The 12318-nt window shown below is 38.1% G+C and overlaps 1 protein-coding gene across 1 annotated transcript in view; it reads right to left on the reverse strand.

Annotated features, from left to right (window-relative positions):
* LOC128660487 (mucin-12) overlaps positions 1–12318 on the reverse strand; it is a 770239-nt gene that overhangs the window by 291770 nt on the left and 466151 nt on the right. The window contains exon 19 of the mRNA XM_053714362.1: positions 1466–1597. Coding sequence (XP_053570337.1) covers positions 1466–1597 — 132 coding nt within the window. The remainder of the gene's footprint in view (positions 1–1465; positions 1598–12318) is intronic.

Raw genomic sequence — 12318 nt, forward strand, 5'->3', positions numbered from 1 at the left:
ACTGAGCCGTATTCCAAGTAGTACTCTTGGGTTGCTCGGGCTTGGAGGAGGATCGTTGTCGTTGGGATTTGTCAGAACGAAAGGAACAAAAATGAGAAGATTGTTCTTCTTATCTTGCGGTAGGAAGGCACCCTTGCCTCCGGTAACCGTAGAAATAATGGAGTCCAGGCCTGGATCAAAAAAAAAATATTTCCCTTGAAGGGAAGAGAAAGGAGTCTGGACTTAGAAGTCATATCCACAGACCAAGACTTCAACCAGAGCGCCCGGAGGGCTAGGACTGCAAAGTAAGAGGCCTTTGCATTTAGTGAAAAATGTGCATGTTCGCATCACAGATAAAAGAATTAGCTATTCTCAGAGCTTTAATTCTGTCTTGAATATCCTCGAGGGGAGACTCCACCTCAATGAGTTCCGACAAAGAGTCGCAACAGTAGGTAGCTGCTCCGGCAACCACGGCAACTGCAGCCGCCGGTTGACACAAAAATCCTGTATGTTGAAACATCTTTCTCAGAAAGGTTTCCATCCTAACATGACAAAAGGCAAAGAATGACTGGGGTACTGAGGAAGTGGGAGGGATATCTAAGCCTCTTCCTGGTGGCAAGGTGTATTTCCCAACAGTAAGGAATGAAGCCGTGGACTCTCCCTATCTTAGGAAGAAAATAAAATTTAAGTGCATTTAACATTTTTTTGTTTCTACACGTTTAAATAATTTTTGCTAACTTTGATTTTGGATTACAGTGTCCCTTTAAAAGAACACGGAGACATATATACATAAACACACACATACAAACATACATGTGCACTCTTCCCATTAAGTTAGTTTTTTAACATTCACAGTGACAGCATACTATCTAGCAATAATTAATTACTGATGCATCAAAATCAAAAAACTATTTATGCTTATCTGATAAATTATTTTATTTCTTGGCAGTGAGAGTACACAAGTTAATTCATTACCTATGGGAGATACTTCACCTGGCCACCATAGGTAATGAATTAATTTGTGGGCTCTCACTGCCATTAGAAAAAAATATTTAATTTTAATTTACCACTCTCCAGCTCTAACTCCACATTTAGGGGTCGATTTATTAAACTCTTTCAGCAGGCAAAGTCTGCCTACGACTGCAGGTTCTCACAAGAGAACCTGCACGCTATATTTAACAAGCAGTGGTCATAAGAACTCTTAGGTGGCGAATTTATATCTTCCCAGTCTAGTCTGACCAGGGAGATTGATAGCCAGAGGTGAGCTGCGGCTGACAGGGGCACGTATGTGCGCCCCTGTTCGCCTCAGCTTGATAAATCGCCCCCTTAGAGGTCAATCATAATCCTTTAGAAAAGGTAATAAGAGGTCTTGTGACTGTAAGCTGTCAACTTAGAAACAGAATTTAGAGCATCTTCTCATAAAGCATCTTCTCATAAAGCTATAAAACTTCTAGAAACCTTTTTCTTATCTTTTTTTATGACTGACCTTTAATAGGGTTAACTGATGAGACTGATGAGAAAATTGAAGTTGGTGCAGAATTTGTCCCTTTGGTAATGTTTGACAATTTATGCTCTTCCCTTTCAACTGCTTTCTGGTTGGTGGAAGTTTTGCTGGTGTCTGAAAATGTATGAAAAGACAGGAGGAGACATGTTTTTGATTGTATGTTAAACAGAAAATGAATTAAAGGGACAGTATACACAAATGTTGATTTAACTGTATGTAATAGACACTACTATAAAGCAGGGTTCATCAAATTACGGGTTGGAATCAATTACTGGGTTGCAACACCATGTTTACTGGGTCTGGACTTGCAAGCACCATTTTATGGAGAACACACAAGTAAGTGAATGGTTAAAGTATATTTGAGAGGAAGAGTATAAAAAAAGTGAAAGGGTGTTATTATTTATTGTAAAAAATAAGAACCATTATACAAACAAAGTATTTAAAACAAACAAAAAAAAAAACACAAGGAAGTCTTCAGGTGAGCAGTGGCTTCGGTAGTTCCTGTCCCTTACTCACAACTTACTGTGATTCTCTCTGTTACCATGTTGGGGGAGGTGTCTTTTCAGCCGGAGGGATCAGCTCTACTTACCATGGCTGAAGTTGCTTAACCTTAACTGAATGGGGTCAACTAGAAATTGCAATTATCAAAGGCCCCTGGAGCCTTAGAGATCGGTATTTGCAGAGTGTCAGGGGCCGGAAAAAGCAGGTAGCACAGCAGCCATAAAGGAAACAGAAAGCTGAGTGCAACCTCCCTGCGTGGGCTACCGGTTAGTGACAGATCCATGCTTCAGTGATGTCATGCTTCATATTTACCTGTAATTTCCCCATGTCTCTCTAGCCTCACTACTTGTGTTTGAGCTTGTGAGTAACTGTGTGCTATTTTTTTTTTTTTTTTTTTTTTTTTTTTTTTTAAACTGACTTTATTGAAAGACGTGCATATTACAATATAGGAGACGCAGCTCCTTTTAATGCAACAACATTGTCAGTTGAGTTTTACATAATAAACAACAATAACATTAGGAGAAAACATAATTTATGTAAGAACTTACCTGATAAATTCATTTCTTTCATATTAGCAAGAGTCCATGAGCTAGTGACGTAAGGGATATACATTCCTACCAGGAGGGGCAAAGTTTCCCAAACCTTAAAATGAATATAAATACACCCCTCACCACACCCACAATTCAGTTTAACGAATAGCCAAGAAGTGGGGTGATAAGAAAGAAGCGAAAGCATCAAAAATAAGGAATTGGAATAATTGTGCTTTATACAAAAAATCATAACCACCACAAAAAGGGTGGGCCTCATGGACTCTTGCTAATATGAAAGAAATTAATTTATCAGGTAAGTTCTTACATAAATTATGTTTTCTTTCATGTAATTAGCAAGAGTCCATGAGCTAGTGATGTATGGGATAGTAGATACCCAAGATGTGGAACTTCCACGCAAGAGTCACTAGAGAGGGAGGGAAAAAATAAAGACAGCCAATTCCGCTGAAAAATAAATCCACTACCCAAATCAAAAAGTTTCAATTTTTATAATGAAAAAAACTGAAATTATAAGCAGAAGAATCAAACTGAAACAGCTGCCTAAAGTACCATTCTACCAAAACTGCTTCTAAAGAAGAGAAAACATCAAAATGGTAGAATTAGAAAAAATATGCAAAAAAGACCAAGTCATTGCTTTGCAAATCTGATCAACAGAAGCTTCATTCTTAAAAGCCCAGGAAGTAGAAACTTACCTAGTAGAATGAGCCGTAATCCACTGAGGCGGGAATCAACCCGACTCCAAATAAGCATGATGAATCAAAAGTTTAACCAAGATGCTAAAGAAATGGCAGAAGCCTTTTGACCTTCCTAAAACCAGAAAAGATAATAAATAGACTAGAAGTCTGTGTGAAATCTGAATAGCTTCAACATAGGATTTCAAAACTCTTACCATATCCAAAGAATGTAAGAATCTTACCAAAGTCGTCTTAGGAAAAGACAATAATTCCTCCCTAATGTTGATAGAAATCACAACTTTAGGTAAGAATTGAAATGAGGATAGCAAAAACCACCTTATCCTGATGAAAAAATTAGAAAAAGGAGACTCACAAGAAAGAACAGATAATTCAAAAACTGTTCTAGCTGAAGAGATGTCTAAAAAGAACAATACTTTCCATGAAAGTAAATAATGTCTAGAGAAAGCATATGCTCAAATAGAAGAGCCTATAAAGCCTTCAGAACCAAATTAAAACTCCAAGGAGGAGAAATTGGCTTAATGACAGGTTTGATAAGAACCAAAGCCTGAACAAAATAATGAATAACAGGAAGGAACACTGCCTTATCCTGATGAAAAATCAGAAAAGGAGATCCACAAGAAAGAGTAGAAAACTCAGAAACTCTTCTAGCAGAAGAGATAGCCAAAAGGAACAATACTTTCCAAGAAAGTAATTTTAATGTCCAGAGAACGCAAAGGTTAAAACGGAGGAGCCTGTAAAGCCCTCAGTACCAAATTGAGACTCCAAGGAGGAGAGATTGACTGAATGACAGGCTTGATACAAACCAAAGCCTGTACAAAACAATGAATATCAGAATGAATAGCAATCTTTCTGTGAAAAAGAACAGAAAGAGTAGAGATTTGTCCTTTCAAAGAACTTGCAGACAAAAACCTTATCTAAACCAACCTGAAAAATTGTAAAATTCTAGGAATTCTAAAAGAATGCCAAAAGAATTTATGAGAAGAACACCAAGAAATATAAGTCTTCCAAACTCGATAATAAATCTTTCTAGAGACAGATTTACAAACCTGTAACATAGTATTAATCACTGAGTCCGAGAAACCTCTATGACTAAGAATCAAACGTTCAATTTCCATACCTTCAAATTTAATGATTTGAGATCCTGATGGAAAAAATGGGCCTTGAGATAGAAGGTCTGGTCTTAACGGAAGTGTCCAAGGTTGGCAACTGGCCATCCGAATGAGATCCGCATACCAAAACCTGTGAGGCCATGCTGGAACCACCAGCAGAACAAACGAACGCTCCATTAGAATTTTGGAAGAACTAGAGGCGGAAGATATAGGCAGAATGATAATTCCAAGGAAGTATCAATGCATACGCTACTCCCGCCTGAGGATCCCCGGACCTGAAATAGGCCCCTGGGAAGTTCCTTGTTAAGACGAGATGCCAACAGATCTATTTCTGGAAGTCCTCACATCTGAAAAATTGAAAAACATATCTGGGTAAGAGACCATTCTCCCGGATGTAAAGCTTGATTAACAGAGATAATCCGCTTCCCAAATGTCTATACCTGGGAAAAGGATCACAGAATTTAGATAGGAGCTGGATTTAGCCCAAGCAAATATTTGAGATACTTTTGTCACAGTGTAAGGACTGATAGTCCCACCCTGATGATTGACATACACCACAGATGTGATATTGTCTGTAAAAAACAATAAACGTCTCTTCTTCAAAAGAAACCAACTGAAGAACTCTGAGAATGCACGGAGTTCCAAAATATCAAATGGTAATCTCGCCTCCTGAGATTTCCAAACCCCTTGTGCTGACAGAGAACCTCAGACAGCCTCCCAACCTAAATGACTAGCATCTGTAGAGATCATGGTCCAGGTTGAAAGAATCGAAGAGACCTGTAGAACTAAATGATGGTGATCTTAACCACTGAATCAAAGATAGATAAACATAGAATTCGAAGATTTAAAAAGTGAAATCCTAGAATCCCTGCACCATTATTCAGCATAAAAAACTGGAAAGGTTTTCTAAGAAAATGAGCAAAGGGAATTGAATCCAATGCTGCAGCCATAAGACCTAAATTTCCATGCATATATAGCAACTGAAGGAAATAATAGAGACTGAAGGTACCGACAGACGGAACCCAATAAAAATGTCACTTGTCTGTTAGATTGTGTCACTGTCTTTGTCTCTATCTGGAAACCTAAAAAAAGGTGACCCTTGTGTGAGGAATCAAGAGCTTTTGATAAAAAGATCCTCTAACCATGTCTTGAAAAATCAAAGTTGAATCTGATTCCGTAGTCTCATAAAATAAAAATAATCTGAATGAAAACAGAAAATGAAGATATGCATCTATTGTATCTAATGAAAACAAATAATGCTATCACTGACCAAAAAAAGCAGAATAGACCATATAAATACCAATCTAAAAGATGGTACATTTATATAATAAAAAGATTTTCTATCTTTGGAACAATGAATAGTTTTGAATAAAACCCCAAAACCCAGTTCCTAAAAAATGGAACTGGAATAAATACCCCAGAAGATTCCAGATCTGAGCAGCGCTTGAGCCCCAACAGGTGATCATCCGCACTTCAACATTACCCAAAATATATAGGACTGAAACACATTAAGGAAAGTGTTAGCCTTACTGGAATAGCTGGAATATAATAGAGAGAAAAAGACTTCTCATAGACGGTTTTACTTTAAATTTTATTCTGTACCCAAAATCTAAGAAATTTGGACCAAATAGAACCAAACAAATTTCAAAAAAATCTTAACCTGTCCCTTACCAGCCAAGCTGGAATACGGCACATACATGCCAATTTAAGGAGCTAATTTTGAACTAAAAAACTTCCAATTAAAAACATGCTACTTGGGTAAGAATTTAGAATTTTGTTCCTTAGTAAGAACAACCAAACTAAAATAAGCTTAAAGTTTTAGTCTTAGAACTCAATCTTAAAGCCCAGAGTAACAGTTAAGAATTGAATCCAATACGAACCAAATAATTGATTATCTTGGAAAAAAAGAAATAAGGATTTTTTAGAAATCACAAAATTCTTCTAGCTAAAAACAGCTAAAGACATAGATTAAACCTCATTTGTAAAAATATTCAATAAAATGAAGATACAAATGAAATTATTAGCATGTAAATCCATTTAAAGTAAACAGAAAAATAAAGCAAATGCAACATCATCCAAATAAATCACATGTCCAAGAAAAGTACCTGAAAATAATTTTCCTTAAATAAGATACAACCATCTAAAAGGAAAATAAATACTATTTTGCTATAGAAACAATAGCATATTTTAGCAGGAGTAGAGATAGCCCCATTAAATTGGAGAACCCTCAAAATTGAAAATAACTGCCGGCAAAGAATATAATTTAAAACCTTTGAAGAAGGAAGAAAATTCTCAGCCTATTCCATTCCCAAGTATGAAGAACTGGAAAAAAACCTCTGAAAACACAGACGATAAAATAAGCAGAAATAAAACGTTACCTAGTCTTGAAAAAGTAGTAGTTACCTCAATATCCAAAATAATCAACACCTTTTCAACAAAAAACAAATGTACTCTAATAAAAAATAAAAAAGTAGATTTGTTAGTGTCAATATCTGATGAAGAAAATTCTGAATGAGAAAAAACATCATCAGAGAAGGATAATTCAGTATGTTGTTGGTCATTTGAAACTTCATCAATTAAAAAACAGAATTTATGTTTACCTGATAAATTACTTTCTCCAACGGTGTGTCCGGTCCACGGCGTCATCCTTACTTGTGGGATATTCTCTTCCCCAACAGGAAATGGCAAAGAGCCCAGCAAAGCTGGTCACATGATCCCTCCTAGGCTCCGCCTTCCCCAGTCATTCGACCGACGTAAAGGAGGAATATTTGCATAGGAGAAATCATATGATACCGTGGTGACTGTAGTTAGAGAAAATAAATCATCAGACCTGATTAAAAAACCAGGGCGGGCCGTGGACCGGACACACCGTTGGAGAAAGTAATTTATCAGGTAAACATAAATTCTGTTTTCTCCAACATAGGTGTGTCCGGTCCACGGCGTCATCCTTACTTGTGGGAACCAATACCAAAGCTTTAGGACACGGATGATGGGAGGGAGCAAATCAGGTCACCTAGATGGAAGGCACCACGGCTTGCAAAACCTTTCTCCCAAAAATAGCCTCAGAAGAAGCAAAAGTATCAAATTTGTAAAATTTGGTAAAAGTGTGCAGTGAAGACCAAGTCGCTGCCTTACATATCTGATCAACAGAAGCCTCGTTCTTGAAGGCCCATGTGGAAGCCACAGCCCTAGTGGAATGAGCTGTGATTCTTTCAGGAGGCTGCCGTCCGGCAGTCTCATAAGCCAATCTGATGATGCTTTTAAGCCAAAAAGAGAGAGAGGTAGAAGTTGCTTTTTGACCTCTCCTTTTACCAGAATAAACAACAAACAAGGAAGATGTTTGTCTGAAATCCTTTGTAGCCTCTAAATAGAACTTTAGAGCACGAACTACATCCAAATTGTGCAACAAACGTTCCTTCTTTGAAACTGGATTCGGACACAAAGAAGGCACAACTATCTCCTGGTTAATATTTTTGTTAGAAACAACTTTCGGAAGAAAACCAGGTTTAGTACGCAAAACCACCTTATCTGCATGGAACACCAGATAAGGAGGAGAACACTGCAGAGCAGATAACTCTGAAACTCTTCTAGCAGAAGAAATTGCAACCAAAAACAAAACTTTCCAAGATAATAACTTGATATCTACGGAATGTAAGGGTTCAAACGGAACCCCTTGAAGAACTGAAAGAACTAAATTGAGACTCCAAGGAGGAGTCAAAGGTTTGTAGACAGGCTTGATTCTAACCAGAGCCTGAACAAAAGCCTGAACATCTGGCACAGCCGCCAGCTTCTTGTGAAGTAAAACAGATAAAGCAGAAATCTGTCCCTTCAAAGAACTTGCAGATAATCCTTTCTCCAAACCCTCTTGTAGAAAGGATAGAATCTTAGGAATTTTTACCCTGTTCCATGGGAATCCTTTTGATTCGCACCAACAGATATATTTTTTCCATATTTTATGGTAAATTTTTCTAGTTACAGGCTTTCTAGCCTGAATAAGAGTATCAATGACAGAATCTGAGAACCCACGCTTTGATAAAATCAAGCGTTCAATCTCCAAGCAGTCAGTTGGAGTGATGCCAGATTCGGATGTTCGAACGGACCTTGAACAAGAAGGTCCCGTCTCAACGGTAGCTTCCATGGTGGAGCCGATGACATATTCACCAGGTCTGCATACCAAGTTCTGCGTGGCCACGCAGGAGCTATCAAGATCACCGAAGCCCTCTCCTGATTGATCCTGGCTACCAGCCTGGGAATGAGAGGAAACAGTGGGAACACATAAGCTAGGTTGAAGGTCCAGGGCGCTACTAGTGCATCTACTAGAGTCGCCTTGGGATCCCTGGATCTGGACCCGTAGCAAGGAACCTTGAAGTTCTGACGAGACGCCATCAGATCCATGTCTGGAAAGCCCCATAATTGAGTTATTTGGGCAAAGATTTCCGGATGGAGTTCCCACTCCCCCGGATGAAATGTCTGACGACTCAGAAAATCCGCTTCCCAATTTTCCACTCCTGGGATGTGGATTGCAGACAAGTGGCAGGAGTGAAGCTCCGGGCATCATTGTCCCTACTTTGTTTGTCACATTCATCACATATATTTAAATGGATAGGAACCTTGGCTTCCGAACATACAGAACATCGTCTATCTGATAGTTCAGACATGTTAATAGGCATAAACTTGATAACAAAGCACAAAAAACGTTTTAAAATAAAACCGTTACTGTCTCTTTAAATTTTAAACTGAACACACTTTCTTACTGAATATACGCAAAAGTATGAAGGAAATGTTCAAAATTCACCAAAATTTCACCACAGTGTCATAAAGCCTTAAAAGTATTGCACACCAAATTTGAAAGCTTTAACTCTTAAAATAACAGAACTGGAGCTGTTTTTACATTTAACCCCTATACAGTCCCTGGTATCTGCTTTGCTGAGACCCAACCAAGCCCAGAGGGGAATACGATACCAAATGACGCCTTCAATAAGCTTTTTCAGTGGATCTGAGCTCCTCACACATGCATCTGCATGCCTTGCTTCTCAAAAACAACTGCGCATTAGTGGCGCGAAAATGAGGCTCTGCCTATGACTAGAAAAGGCCCCCAGTGAAAAAGGTGTCCAATACAGTGCCTGTCCGTTTTTTTAACAAAATTGCCAAGATTAAAATAACTCTCCAAAGTTATAAACCATTAAATATGCTTATATAGTAATCGTTTTGGCCCAGAAAAATGTCTACCAGTCTTTAAAGCCCTTGTGAAGCCCTTTTATTCTTATATTGAAAATTAAGAAAATGGCTTACCGGATCCCATAGGGAAAATGACAGCTTCCAGCATTACCAAGTCTTGTTAGAAATGTGTCATACCTCAAGCAGCCAAAGTCTGCTCACTGTTTCCCCCAACTGAAGTTAATTCCTCTCAACAGTCCTGTGTGGAAACAGCCATCGATTTTAGTAACGGTTGCTAAAATCATTTTCCTCTTACAAACAGAAATCTTCATCTCTTTTCTGTTTCAGAGTAAATAGTACATACCAGCACTATTTTAAAATAACAAACTCTTGATTGAAGAATAAAAACTACATTTAAACACCAAAAAACTCTGAGCCATCTCCGTGGAGATGTTGCCTGTGCAACGGCAAAGAGAATGACTGGGGAAGGCGGAGCCTAGGAGGGATCATGTGACCAGCTTTGCTGGGCTCTTTGCCATTTCCTGTTGGGGAAGAGAATATCCCACAAGTAAGGATGACGCCGTGGACCGGACACACCTATGTTGGAGAAAAGAAGTTTGAAAAAGACCTAAAAATTTAAATAGAAGGCCTTTAACATAGAATCAGTAAAATATTCTTATAAATTTTCTAAGTATATCTTGTACATAAGATGTAAAAAGAATAGCAATACATAAAGCATAAATACTAATGGATTCTGCATGCAAAAGTTTATCATGATAACTTATTACAAACCATAGCTAAAGATAAACATTCATAACATTTAAAATAAATGAACTTAGCTTTGGTAGGACTTATCTCAGTCAACAGGAATCCCTCAGTATGTTCTGATTCAGGAACATTTTATGGAAAATCTTGCAATATGTAATAGAAAAAAACAACATATAAAGCAAAATTATCAAATTCCTTAAATGACAGTTTCAGGAATGGGAAAAAATGCAAAACAAACAAGCCTCTAGCAACCAGAAGCAACAAAAAAGTGAGACTTAAATAATGTGAGAAAAAGTGGAACAAGAATGACGCCCACATTTTTGGCGCAAAGTATGAAGCCCACATTATTGGCGCCAAGTACAATGCCCATATTTTTTGGCGCCAAGTATGACGCCACATCCTCTGACGCCGAAAACGACGCCCACATTTTTTGGCGCAAAAAAACCGTCTGAACACACATGCGTCAAAAAATGACGTAACAACGAACAACTTCCGCCGACAACTACGGCGCCGGAAATGACAAAATTTTGCGCCAAAAAGTTCGCGCCAAGAATGACGCAATAAATTGAAGCATTTTCTGCCCCCGTGAGCCTAACAGCCCGCAGGGAAAAAAGTCAATTGAAAATTTTCAAGGTAAGAAAAAAATATTTATTCATATGCATTATCCCAAATAATGAAACTGACTGTCTGAAGGAATACTGATTATCCTGAATCATTTCAAATATAAGTTTAAAGACATATATTTAGAACTTTACATATAAAGTGCCCAACCATAGCTTAGAGTGTCACAAAAAATAAGACTTACTTACCCCAGGACACTCATCTACATATTGTAGATAGCCAAACCAGTACTGAAACGAGAATCAGTAGAGGTAATGGTATATAAGAGTATATCGTCGATCTGAAAAGGGAGGTAAGAGATGAATCTCTACGACCAATAACAGAGAACCTATGAAATAGATCCCGTAGAAGGAGACCATTGAATTCAAATAGGTAATACTCTCTTCACATCCCTCTGACATTCACTGCACTCTGAGAGGAAAACCGGGCTCCAGCCTGCTGCGAAGCGCATATCAACGTAGAATCTAGCACAAACTTACTTCACCACCTACCTGGGAGGCAAAGTTTGTAAAACTGAATTGTGGGTGTGGTAAAGGGGTGTAATTTATAGGCATTTTAAGGTTTGGGAAACTTTGCCCCTCCTGGTAGGAATGTATATCCCATACGTCACTAGCTCATGGACTCTTGCTAATTACATGAAAGAAAAGGAAACCTCCATGTACTCATAAGTTGTGTAAAGCATTATTGATATGAGGAGGGCAAGAAAAGAAGAAATTACACGTACCCAAGGAGGGATACGAAGAGGGAGAAAAAGATGCTGCTTTGCCCTTGCTCACTGGTAATTGATGTATTTAACTTGTCGGAGCTATATCTCCACGTAAACTAAAGACTAAGTACACTACTTATACGGATTTAGAGATTAATAATAGGGCATGTATCCATCCTGTAACTAACTGTTCCTTAAAGAATGGATTTACTGCAATTGCATTCACCATGAGAGCTTGTCCCATTACTGGGTTTTATGTCTAAGGTATTGATCCCAAGTGGCTAGGATTTCTGCGTAGGTGTCCATTTTATCATTTATCATGTAATAGTACTCTTCTAATTCTAGAAATTCAGATACCCGGTGTGACCACATCTCCAAAGTTGGAGTAATCCTGCTTTTCCAATTTTTGGCTATTAAGTATCTTACACTATTTGTCATAATATAAAATAACTTGTTATAATGCTTGTATTTAATTTTAGGCGGGTTCCCTAACAACCACACAAGTGGGTCTAAGAGGAACGTGGTCTCTAATCTCTGCTATAATAGTTCTCCAGAAAATCTGGATTGTGTTGCACCAACACCACATATGTGCCAAATCACTACCTCTGTGACCGCATTGCCAACAGTGGTCTAACCTGTGGTGAAATAAAAGATGAAGTTTCCGGGGAGTAAAATACCATCTGTGTAATAACTTTAGGTTGATTTCCACTAGTGAAAGCGAGACTGACTA

The sequence above is a fragment of the Bombina bombina genome, chromosome 5 (assembly GCF_027579735.1).
Source record: "Bombina bombina isolate aBomBom1 chromosome 5, aBomBom1.pri, whole genome shotgun sequence".
Taxonomy (NCBI): domain Eukaryota; kingdom Metazoa; phylum Chordata; class Amphibia; order Anura; family Bombinatoridae; genus Bombina; species Bombina bombina.